Source organism: Callorhinchus milii, unplaced genomic scaffold, assembly GCF_018977255.1.
Source record: "Callorhinchus milii isolate IMCB2004 unplaced genomic scaffold, IMCB_Cmil_1.0 Scaffold4, whole genome shotgun sequence".
Lineage (NCBI taxonomy): Eukaryota > Metazoa > Chordata > Chondrichthyes > Chimaeriformes > Callorhinchidae > Callorhinchus > Callorhinchus milii.
In genome coordinates, this window is record NW_024704745.1 from 54,539,652 (window position 1) to 54,552,690 (window position 13,039).

The 13,039-nt window shown below is 45.8% G+C and overlaps 1 protein-coding gene across 1 annotated transcript in view; it reads right to left on the minus strand.

Moving 5' to 3' along the window:
* Positions 1 to 12,289, minus strand: part of cep295 (centrosomal protein 295) — a 62,436-nt gene extending 50,147 nt beyond the window's left edge. The window contains exons 1-3 of the mRNA XM_042334217.1: positions 12,274 to 12,289; positions 6,493 to 6,608; positions 5,162 to 5,362 (exon numbers count right to left, since the gene is read on the minus strand). Coding sequence (XP_042190151.1) covers positions 5,162 to 5,362; positions 6,493 to 6,600 — 309 coding nt within the window. The 5' untranslated portion in view covers positions 6,601 to 6,608; positions 12,274 to 12,289. The remainder of the gene's footprint in view (positions 1 to 5,161; positions 5,363 to 6,492; positions 6,609 to 12,273) is intronic.
* Between the last annotated feature and the right edge of the window lie 750 nt (positions 12,290 to 13,039).

The window sequence follows — 13,039 nt, forward strand, 5'->3', positions numbered from 1 at the left end:
AAAGACTTAAAACCAAGAATATTTTTCTAAAAAAAACAGAAGCTGGTTATAATACCCATTCATTAATCTGCACTTGTATTCCAGTACTTGTTGCAAAACATTAAAAACGGTATATATGTTTCAGTAAAGTTGTGAAACCAGGGATTTTGCAAAATCCCTGAAATTTTCAGTAAAACTGTGAAACCATGAAATCATTGAAATTAGGAGTCAGGGATTCTGTGAAAAATTGACAATTGCATCAAAAGATATATTTCTCCCTTGTGAAATACATCATGCCCCAGAATCGCGACTCTCACAATTCCTAGTCTTCTTCAGTAGTTAATCCATAATTAGTGAGTCTGATCTGTTATCCATAAGAACCAAGAGGACCTCCCTGTGGATTTGCTAAAAGCTGCTAAACCCAAAGGGAATTGAAAGTTAACCTGGAATTGACAATAGCAGTGTAATAAGTAATAGCCTGGGCCAATAGAAGTGTCTGCAATCTGTTATTAATAGCGCCCTCACTGTAAACCCACTAAAGACAAAGTTTCGGGCCTGGGCCTCTCATGCTGTTATCCAACGCAATTGTGGTCGGGCTGCTCCGGATGCGCTTGCGCGATGCAGCACAAGCGGCAAATAGGCTTCACTCCACGGAGGCCCCGCTGTTGAGATTGTCCGTGTCTCTTTCTCATTCTGTGTGTCTGTGAGTGTCTATGTGAGGGTGTCTGTTTGTGAGTGTCTCTGTGTGTCTCTCTCTTCCCTGTGTGTGTGTGTATATATCTCTTTGTGCCTGAGTGTGTGTGACTCTCTCAGAATGTGAGTGTGTGTGTCTCTCTCTGTCTGTCTCCGGACCCTTCGAGGCAGGAGATGGTGAGCTCCTGTAACCCAGCAGTCAGGACACTGGTGTCTTTTTTGGCGGATCTCCAGGCCCTTTGGACCTGCGATGTTGTATCCTTCCCTCCCCCATCCCCAAATGGACCATCCAGTTTTGGTTAAAGAAATTAATTTTTTTGTAACAATATTTAGTTTTGATCAATAAAGTGAAAAAAGGTAGGTTTGCAGTAAAATGTACCTCCATAGCACCAATGAACCCACTGCAATTTGCCGGAAAACTTATCAAATTTCACCGCAATCTTCTGCAAAATTTCCCTGCAAGTTTTGGCAAATATTTCCCCATTTTTCTATTGGCCCAGGCAAAAACTTGGCCCAGTAGAAAAGCACAGCTGCACTTTTCCCCACAGAATCCACTACAAACGCCCTCCTCCTCCACAAACCTGTACAAACAGTGTACTAGGCCCCAGGCCTCTGCGCTGTTTGCTTGACACTGTATCGTGGGCGGAGCGGCTTCGGTTGCGTGTGCAGGGGGTGGGAGGTGTTGGCAACGCAAAAGTGGGAAATCAGCTTCACTAGTGAGTGAATCCCGATAGAAACACCAACTATGTCATACTATTGCTGTCCGTTTGCTCGACACCCAGCCTAAACTGAGCTCCTGCAACAAATACTATTCAAATTAATAAGTTTCACTTTTTAGGTTGTACAATACAAAAATGTCCAAATCCTCCTGTAAATCCAGTGATTTATGGAGCCAAAGGATGGAATTAAACCACAGATGCCAGTCTTTGCTGTTCAGACGTGTTAATGCTCCTAAATGAAGGCTGTGGAATATTTGTATGACTATTTACCTCTCTTGGTTGAATTTCTGCAAGGAAAAACGCCTAAAGCAGTGAAAAACCTGAAAATGCTCCTGTACAATAACGCTGCAGAGATGTAAACCCAAGCAACTTTTGTGACAAAGCACCCATCTAAGCTCATAAAACTCATTGAAGAATGTCAGGCAATAGCTGTGCCTCAAGGCCACAATCTGTACTTGCAGGTTCAAATCTTACAAATCTTGTTTACTGATTTCTGTGCCATTGCTGGGACACAGGAGTACAGACCAAAGTCCAAAGGTTGGCAGCCTGCTCTGATAGTGAGAGAGAGATGTGTCAACCTTTTCCCGAGAATCATGCAAGACTGTAGTGAACAACACCGCCACCACCAATTACATTTGTATAGCGCCTTTCACGTCAGGAGGATGCCCTGAGGCACTGGACAGACAGAATTTTGGACCCGAGCTGAGGGTCGAAATCGGGGAGGGTGGAGGGCAGAGGGCGGGGGAAGCAGGGTGATCGAAAGCACAGTAGAAGAAGAGGGTCTTGAGGTGGGTCCTGAAGGAGACAAGGGTGGGGGCAGAGTGGCAGAAGGCCCGCCCGCCAACAGTGGGGCGAGCAAGGCGGGGGATGTGAAGCAGGCCGGAGGAGGCTGAGTGGAGGGAGTGAGCAGGATGGTAGGGGGTTAGGAAGTTCCAGAGTTAGGGGGGAGCAAGACCACGGGGGGCTTTGTTTGAAGGTGAAGACCAGGATCTTGAACTGTATCCTCTGTGTGATGGGAAGCCAGTGGAGTCGGGCAAAGATGGGGTGATAGGGTCACGGAGCCTGGTGGGGAGAGGACATAGGCTGCAGAGTTCTGGATGATCTGCAGCCTATGGAGGTAGGAGTTGGGGAGGCCGACAAGCAATGAGTTTGCATAGTCAAGCCTCGATGTAATGAAAGTGTGTATGAGGGTTTCGGTGGCCTGCGGAGTGAGACATTGGCGAAACCAAGCGATGTTGCAGAGCTGGGCGAAGGCAGAGAGGGTCATGGCAAGATGTGGGGTAGAAAGGATAGTTGAGAGTCAAACAAGGCCCCAAGATTCCGGACTGGCTTAGTAAGGTTTAGTGAAAAGTTAGGACTGATTTTGAAAAAAAAATCACCCATCAATTGCACCTGTAAAGCAGCTCATGTTTTTGATCCTCACCAGCTGGCAACATTGGATGCAAAAAAGACACATCAGTTCACTAAACTCCGTACCCCATCGCACCAGTTCTAGCCAGGCTCTACTGGCTCCCCATTGCAGAACGGATCAATGCCAAGATCCTCACACTAGTTTTCAAATCCCTTCATGCCCTGGGCACCTCCCTACCTCTCCGACCTGCTTACCCCCCCCAACCCACTACTCACTGCCTCCGCTCGGCTGGCCTTTTGCATGTCTCTCGTGGTCTCCATTCCTCCATCGGTGGCCACGCTTTCAGCCACCACGTCTAAAACTCTGGAACACTCTTCCTCTATCCCTCCGTCTTGCCTCTTCCTTCCTATTCGACCGTGCCTAAGATCATCCCCCCCTCCCCCCAGCTCAGCGTTGTGCTCCGCCACTGTCAAGCGATCTGGGGGGGGTGGCGCTATGTAAATGAAAGTTGTTGTTTCGGCTGTTTCAAACTTTGAATGGCATGCTTACAAAGCAGCTGCAGGAACTACCCCAGCTAAATGCAACATAGCAGCATGGTGGGGAGCTCAGCCTCAGCCACTTGTGAAACTTGCTAAAACTGCAAAGAAGTACATTTGGCTACCAGTGAACACCGCTGACGTGGAAAGGTTATTTTCCGTTTATTCAGACCTTTTGAAAGACGATTAGATGAAGCCTAATGTTAAGCCAATGTTAAGATTCTTCTCATGTTAAACCTTAACCAGGACTAAACTTTTGGCTGAGAATTTTTTGTTTGTTTCTGTGAAAATTTGATTTTGAAAATTTTAGTTCTCTGCAAACTGTGTTGAAACTGCACTTTTGAAAGGTTTTATGTTCATTTTTTGTTAAAGAAAAGATTAATAAATAGGTTTTATCCCCAACAATCTATGATGTTTAGCTTTTAATCAATTAACTAAAAAAAGTAGGTTAGCTGCAAAATGCATCTCTCAATAACACCAATCAACCACTCCGCAATTTTCTGCAGTTGTTTTCAAATTCCGCAGCAACTCTGGCACATCCCGCAATTTTCGGCAAACATTTCCTCAATTTTCTATTGGCCCATGTTTATTTAGGAATCTATATTCAGTGTGAAATATAGATTCCTAAATAAACATGGAAACATGTTTCAAATTGTTTCAAAAGAACGCCAAAATTTCCATCAATAGGTCTCATTTGAAGAATCAAGGAAGTTCAGAGAACCTGCTTGGAACAGTTACCATCAAGTGGGATGGTTTGAATATTGATAGAATGGAAAATTAAACGTTCATTAACCAAGGCAGCAAGATCACACCAGCCTCAACCATCCTAGCAATCCGTTCCAGCTACTGAAAGAAATGCTCGCTGGTGCATGTCCAAAATTGACTTTCTCAGGCCCTCTCATTTTTCCCCCTCTTGATTATCATGATGCTTTGGTGCATCTGGAAGTATTATTCAAAATTTACAGTTACGTTCAGCACCTTTGAGTCTAAACGGCTACAGCTTAAGTTAGTCCATTACAGTACACCTCCGTGTTGAGGGGAGGTGAAGGGGGAAGAGGACACCGACATCACTTACGCTGTACTACAGAAGAGAGTAATTTGGGACTCTACATTTATCAAACTCGGATTGTTTTTTATATGAATGGTCATGGAAAAAAATATTCAATAAACCAAATTATTCGTATATCGGTATTCAATTAACTAACCTATATTCTTAGATTAAGCGTGGAAATCGTTTCTTTCTAAATTCCATTCAATTATCTGAACTATTCAATTAAACAATATGCAATTTACTGAATTTCACTATATTTGGATTGGACAGTGTTGAATCAACTAGGTGACAAGTCAAGTAACCTCCTTAGATCTGCAAATTGTTTTCTTATCAAGTTCTTTTCCATCCATGGAGTGAATGCGACTCCTATATACAGAATACCTTGCATTTTTCTGTATTGATATTTTTGTCAGTGATCAGCCTAAGTTCATTCCCTATCTAGAAATCTGCAAGATCTTGGCCACCTTCGCTTTTTCTATATTAATGGTCATCAGTGGTGATTAACTTGGTGTGCCACAAGTGGGGTTATTCTCGGAATTCCTGATTTTAGCTGTGCCATAGGAACAAAATCTTCTTCAGCCAGGAAGGAAGAAATTTATTGAAAGTTAGTCTTGTCGTCATTGTCCCCTCCCTGCAGCTGTCAATTAATACACACTGGAGCAGATCATTCACCATAGAGACGAATAACTGATGTACGTAGCAGTAAGTTGGATTTAAAATGCAAAATTTAAAAAACTAACTGATATCTAAATGTACTACCAAGTTATGTTTCTCAGTGCAGCCATTTAATTCCCTGAAAATTTGCACAATACAAAACCTAACATATACTTACATTTTCTTTAGCTTGTCTGTGCCCATCTCCCACTGCCTTTAAACTACACAGATAGAGGTTTTCCAGGGTCTTCGCTTTCTCAACCTGTGCCTTACGCCATTCAGCCTTCAATTCATCTGCCAACAGTTCGAGTTGCTGATTACGACGCTGTTTTACTTCCTCACGGATCTGTAGAGCAATGCAACGTTCCTGTTCTCTGACCTGCAGCAAACTCACAGAAAAAAGATCGCAATAACAGTTTCTCCAACCAACAACAACAAAATTACATAGCGCCTTATTTGTATAGCGCCTTCCACGTTGGGAGGACATTCCAAGGCGCTGAACCAATTATTGTCACTTCACTTTATTAGATTGAAACACTCTAAATTTGGGATAAACATGATTTTTTTTATAGCCCCTTAAGTTCACACAATGCAACATCAGCATGCTTTACAACAACTTGCATTTATATAGCATACCTTACGCAGGGTAGCATCCAGAGCTCTTGACGGTCGTGGAGCATGACACCGAACCGGGGGGGGAGGAGGAGGTTACCATAGACAAGGTCAAAGAATAAGGATTACAGAAAATTTTGTGTCTTCAGACAAGTTTACAGAAAATCTTGTGAGAGGCAGTGAGAAATCCTCCTGACATGGAAGGCGGTATATCAAATAAGGATTATTAATTAACTAAATCATTAAGTCTCAAAACACTATGCTTTAAATTATGGTTGAGACTTATTTGTAAGCAAAAAATATTTTTTCAAACATCAAGAAACAGGTTTCAGGTGAATGTGGCGTTCTTGGTAGTCCGATTCCTGAGCCAGGCGGGTCTGCAGTATTCCAGGGCATCGTTGATGACAGTACAGCCAGCCCGGCTCACTGGCAGGACCTGGTAGGACAGAGCAGTCATTGGGGGCAGGGAGTCATCCCACTCAGCTCCTGTTAGCCCCGCAAGCCAGATCCCTAATGAGTAGGGGAGTCCTAGCTGGACAAACAGTGAGAAACCTTGCCAGACAGCGATATCAATGGCAAGCTATGCGGTTTTAGCTGGCTAGATTCCAGCAGTACCCCCTACGCACACTCTGTGGTCCCCAAGTCTTTGCTCTTGCCAACCTGTGTCTAATACTGGCTTAGATTATGTGATTCCAAGTCCTGATGTGGGGCTTGAACCCACAACCTTCTGACTCAGGCGAGTGCCACCACTGAGCCAGACTGATACAATTCACTAAAGCATAAATTATGCTGCAGCTATACAAAGGAAATAACTTGAAGCTCCTGGGGAATAATACTAATCACTAATTTCTAACAAATGAAACACTTTTGCCAAGAATGGTGCTACACTGAGCATACCTGTTTTAACCTTAGTTTCCTTCTTCTTTCAAGCTCCTCCTTTATCAAAATGCTCTCTTCATTCGGACTAAGGCGAAGTCCACCCACTTTGGCCACTTTTCTTTTCATCCTTGTGACTGAAGGTAAAAAACAGAAATGATTTTGTAACCAAATCTACCTGTGACTTATGTTCAGAAGTTTTTTTTTAACAGTTCCTTGTATTCACCGTTAATTCCTTCAATAGTCTCGCCCTACCCTACCTCTGCAACCTCCTCAAACCCAACTGACCCAACGTATTTTTTGCTCAGCAAGCACAGCCTGGCTCATATCCCCAGCCCTGTTATCAGCGGGCAAGCTACTAGCTTTCTGCCCCCACTCTCTGGAACTTCATCCCAGAGTCCCTCAGACTCCCTCCATCATCTCATACAAGGTCATTCTCAAGACCTACCTCTTTGACTGCACTTTCGATCATCTTCAATACTGTTAAGTGCCTTGGGATGTACTCCTGATGGGAAAGGTACTTCTGTAAATTTCCATTGTATTGCTAACCCTACAAATCAAAACCCAAATGGGATTATAGTCCAAGATAGACAAGCTATGGGAAGCATGCCAAACAATGGCAAGCCATGGAGTTTTATCTGATTAAACTCCAGCAATACTCCAACGCACAGGCTGGGGTCCCAAGCCATCCTGCATATAATATAATCCCATAATTAGGTAAGCAGGAGAGTCTGCATTCCATTCCAGACATTGGGAAATTTATGTGTATAGATGGCATAAATAGGTGGAACTCTTGGTCTGGATACTCTTAAGCACAGTGATGGGTTTCCACATGTCAACACCCAACTGACCAAAAAGAAATGATTGAAAGATTTTGTAAATTCACAGAAAAATGAAATGTGTTGAGGTTCACTGACTAGCTCAAAGTGCCTTCATGGTCCACTTGCACTTTTTTCGAGCTTTTCAATGTCCCGGCTGACAATCCTCCAGACAGAACTGCTTATTCACTCAATGCCTGTGTCTAGGACATCGCTGTGCACAAATTGGCTTCCACGTTTGGAACTACAATTTCAGTATATCCTATGAAGCGCTTTGAGACGGTTCAACAACACAAGTGCGACATCAAATGGAAGAAATCTAAATTATTTTTGTTTGTAAGCTATATATAGTGGAACCTAACCCCAGGTAAACCCACCTGCCTGACCTCAAACTGCCTCAAACACTGCCGGAGTACAACCTTTTCACCAGTTGTTCCAACTGAAGAATCCCACCGATCCAGCCCGACACCCTGCCGCAAAAACAGGCGTCGCTGGGAACACTCAGCAGGTCAGGCGGCATCGACGGGGAAAGGAAAGTGAGTAAAACGTTTCGGGTCCGCGGTCCACTTCGTCAGCAGTGGGACATGTTGGGGGCGTAGCGAGGATAATAAAGGTTTCGATGGGGTCTTTCTGAAACTATCAGTTTGATATTTTAGCAGGTCCACCAGCAACCCAGAACATGTAATGCACACGTGGCCACGGATACCATTTGACATGGTATCCAACGAACAACAGCCCCTCGTGATGCACCACCTCGGCTCTTCAAATCAGCATTAACCAAACCGCCGAAGAAGCAATGCCCTTTATCTCCGAACAGAGGTTTTTATCTAAACGTAAATTTGGATAGTGAACAACACAGGTTTGTCAGAAGGAGGACACAGGCACAGCACTCACGTGAAGGAACAGGTGCAGGTCAAGTGACCCGGAGGGCCCAGTGCCGGCCCTGGTGGCCCCTGCGGCCTGACCCAGGCCCCGGCCGTTGTCCACCTTCCCGTCTCACAGCGCAGGACACGCGCGGAGCCCACCGGCGCTGTGCTGTACACACACTCTGTGCGTGTACAGAAAGGTACTGTGTCCTCGCTCACTGTGTACACACACACACACACACGGTGGCTGTACGTCGCTCACTACCGTACACACACGATGGCTGTACGTCGCTCACTGCTGCACGCACACGGTGGCTGTACGTCGCTCACTACTGTACACACACGGTGGCTGTACGTCGCTCACTGCTCTACACACGCGGTGGCTGTATTTTGGTCGCTCGCTATGGCACACAAACGCGCACCGGGACCGGCGGACCTTCAATAACCGAACATCTTCGCCCTCCGCCGCCGCCGGCCGACGTCACTTCCGCCATTCAAACAGGGCGCCAACCAAGCCGCGAGACCAACGGACGCTCCGGTGCTGCGCGCGCAGCGGGCCCTGAGCCAGCGGGCGGAGGGGCTCGGGCCACCCGCTCGGGTCAAGTTTACTTCGACTCAGTTTAGATCAACTTTTAGCTATTCTTAGTTTAATGATACTTTAGTCTTCATCTCTGCCCAAAACCCTCTGGAACTCCATCCCGCAGTTCCCTCTGCCTCTCCCCCTCTCTTGCCTCCTTCAAGACCCTCCTCTTTGACTGTGCCTTAGGTCACCTTCCTCCCCCCCCCCCCCCCTCCGCCCTCAGCTCGGGTCCGAAACGCTGACTGTCCAGCGCCTCGGGATGTCCTCCCGACGTGAAAGGCGCTATACAAATGTAATTTGTTCTTACTTTTGCAAGCGAGAGGACCTGGGTTCAATTCCCGGCCGGGAGAAACATAGGGCAAGTTTCCTTACTCCACACACCTCTTTACCTCGCAGTGAATAGGAACCCGGTTGTTTGTCAATTGGCAGAGCACTTTCCCTTCAAAAATATATATTTTTGCAATAATGATTTGGTCACTCAATCCACGACTGTTTGTAGGACACTGCTGTGCACAGTTGGCTGCTGCGTTTTGCCGACATAATATAGTACATTCAATCTACAGTATCTTCTGTGAAGCGCTTTGAGATCTCTCAATGACTTGATAAGGCGCTATATCAAATGGAAGGATATTATTATAATAGCTGAGATAAGGTTTTCCTCTTAGATGAGATCAAGATTAGTTATTTATCATTTAGATCAGATTTTAGTCTTAGTTTAGATCAAGTGTAAGTCATGGTTGTGGAAATCAATTTGGCGCCTTGATCATTTCCTGTGCTTTTGTCAGTAGGGGTTGTGACTTTGTGATTGACTTCTCAAAGCACACCGCTGTTCAGCCCTCCGAGAGGCTGCTCATGGGAAAGGTGCTGTAGAAATGCAAGTTGTTGCTGTTGACTCGGAGTGGATGTGTTATGCGATTTAGGCTTAGGCAGGAAGATTAGTTTGGGAAACAGGTTATTGCTGTTTTGAATCCATTGCTCTTGCCACAGTCAACTCCTGTTTTGACTCTGGAGTATGCAATTGGTATTTATGTAATTGCAGTCCTTATCTTCTCCTGCACCCTCCCCCCCACCCCCACTCAGTTTCACTGGCTCCCCAACCCCCAGTGGATCAATTTCAAGATCCTCATCCTCGCATTCAAATCTCACCACAGCCTCACGTTCAGATCTCTCCACAGCCTTGGCCACCCTGTTGCTGCGGCCTGACATATACATGTACATTTGAACAAGAGGATTAGGTTCAGTTAGTGCATTGTTTGCTGATATTCCTTCTCTTTGCTCAGACATGGCCACTTGGAGATTGCCCAGCTTTCTTGCAACCATACCTAATTTATTCTATGTTCATATGAGCAGGAAATTGAACTGAAAAATAAAATAGATGAATAATCATTAAAATGCATGAAATATATATGGGAATAAGTTGAGTGCGCCCCACACAATAACATTCCTTGCATTTTGATGAACAACAACAACAAATTACATTTCAGGTTGGGAGGATGTCCCAAGGCGCTGGACAGTCAGGGATTTGAACCCGAGCAGGGTGTTGGGATGAGGAGGGGTGGAGGGCAGGGATTTTAGGAGTAGGAGGGTGACCAAAGGCGCGGTCGGAGAGGATGTTTTTGAGACGTGCCTTGAAGGAAGCAAGGGACGTAGCGAGGAGAAGGGAGTTCCAACGGGTGGGGACAGGGAGGCTGAAGGCCCAACTGCCGATGCTGGGGCGGGCCAGGTATGGAATGTGGAGTAGGCCGAAACCTACTGAGTGAAGGGAGTGGAAGATATGGGGTTAGCAGGTCACGGGTAGAAAGGAGCAAGGCTGTGGAGGGCTTTGAAGGTGAAGACGAGGATTTTGAACTCTATCCTCTGCGGGATGGGGAGCTAGTGGAGCCGGGCGAGGGTGGGGGTGATAGGGTCACAGCCTGGTGCAGGAGAGGTACATGAGCTGCAGAGTTCTGGATGATCTGCAGGTTGTGGAGGGAACAGTTGGGACGGCCAACAAAGAGTTGGTGTAGTCGAGCCTAGATGTAATAAATGCGTAAATGAGGGTTTTGGTGGGCTGAGGGAAGAGGCAGTGGCAGAGCCAGACGATGTTGCGGAGGTGGGGGAAGGCAGAGCACCTCATGACACGGATGTGGGTTAGAAAGTACAGATGAGGGTCAAACAAAACACCAAGGTTCCCGGACTGGCTCAACGAGATGAACATTTGATTACACAAACTGCTTGCTCAGAGCTGGTACAGAGTCAATGGACCAAGTAGCCTCCTTCGGCACTGTAAATTTCTATGATTTTTGATTTCAAGGAAGTTCTGGCACATTTGGTGATCTTTCATCCTTGGTACTCTGATCACGTTGAAGGTAGCTTGCCTTTTGACAATTAGGTTTTAAAAAATTGTTTTCCTCACGATATTGTTTGAGTTCTTTTTAACCAATTGTTTCATGTAATGTTATCAAAAACATGTCCTGAACATATCTTGATAAAATGAAAATGCTGCATAATATTAAAGAGTAATGAGTCTTTTTAATAGTATATTAATATTTATACCAGTCTAGATTATTCAAATTACTCCAACCTCTCATTAAAGCCTCAATTTGTGTTCCTCTCAGTTGTTACTGTTCAATTTAAGTGGAACGTATGCATGAGTGAGAAACAATGGAGAGGAATGAAGTGCGACAGAAATGAAAGAGCGAGGGAAATAGGAATGAATAAAAGCATAAGAGAAAATCACAGATACTGAGTGAAAGTTCTTATTGTCAACAAGACATGACTTCCTTCCTGTAATAATTATCTTAATTGGTGTTTTAGTGAACTTGGCCTGTTAAAGTTTATCATTACGTGCTATTTTTGGAGGTAACAATGATTCCAGTACTTGGAAAAGAGAGGTGTTATGTGTGTTAAAGCTAAAGGTCAAAAGTGTGTTGAAGGTCAAAAGTGAGTGAGAAAGATACCAAGGCAGAAAACTGCAAAGAACTGGTGCAAATGCTGCATCCATTACCTACATGCACATCTGCTTGGGAAGGAGGTGAGGCAGGACAAGGCCTCACCTCCTTCCTAAGAATGCTTCTTCATGAGCAGTCTGACCTCTCCATCCATGGTCTCCTACACTATTCCAATGATCCACAGTGAAAGCTTGAGGAACATCATCTTATCTATCTGCTCGGGACCCTACAGCCCTCTAGACTCGATATCAATTTCAGCCACTTCAGACCATAAAAGCTCACCTCCCCCCACTCCCCTTCTTTCTGTTACCAGAAGAGTTATCTTCTGTTATCATTACAATCATCACCCCAGACACTCTTTGTCTCTCTCTGGTGTGTTGCCTGTTCTGCACTATTAACACCTCTTCTCCCCAGTTTTGTTTCAACCCACCCCCACTTTTGTTTTATGCCACTATCACCCCTTTAACCCATCAACTAACACATTCTCTCTGTCTTCTTTTTTTGTCTTCCTCGTCCTGCCTCCCCCCCTCAACTTCTCCTTGAAAACCTCTCCCTCCTGACATGCCCCAGTTCCGACAAAGGGTCGTGGACCCGAAACGTTGACTCACTTTCTCCATAGATGCTGCCTGACCTGCTGAGTTTTTCCAGCTCTCTCTGTTTTGCTTCATGACCAGAGGTCGCTGAAGGGGCTGAGGGCAGGGATCCTATTTGGGGGGAGACCGTAGACTGAGCGAAGAGAGGATAAAAACATGTGAGGCGAGGAGGGACAGAGTGTGCGAGGGTCATTGAACACGTCTGAGACTTGAGAAATCTATTACGTGACAGAGAGCGATCGGTGCCCTGGAGTACTGCGGACCAGTCCAGCACAGGAATCCGACTACCAAGACTGCCTCGGAGGATTGACTATTCGGGCATTTTGTTGCCAATTACTTGTACCTTGGGGCCAGCACGGGTCCAAGGAGACCCTCCCCTCAGGGAAGAGGGTCACGAGTTAGATTTGTAAATGAGCATTGAAGTTTAGGAAGACGTTTAAGGGGCGAGAGTGATGCGATGGACTTGGGAGTGAGGATGATGTGAGCGCGTGATGAACGCAAGAGTGGATGACGATGAATGGAGGAGTCGGAATGAAAGTGACTCTCTACCCCCTCCTCGCGCTCCCTCCCTCCCCCCCCCCCCCCCCCCCCCACTCACCCTGACCATTTCCCCCCCCAATGCTCGGGTCCTGACCCAACTGTCCAGCGCCTTGGGACGTCCTCCCGACGTGAAAGCCGCTCTATGTTGTTGTTGTTGTTGTTGAGTGTGAGGGATTTAAGAGAGCAAACTGATGAAGGTGGTGGGGGGAGGGGGGGGGGAGTGAGCAGGAAGATGTGGCTG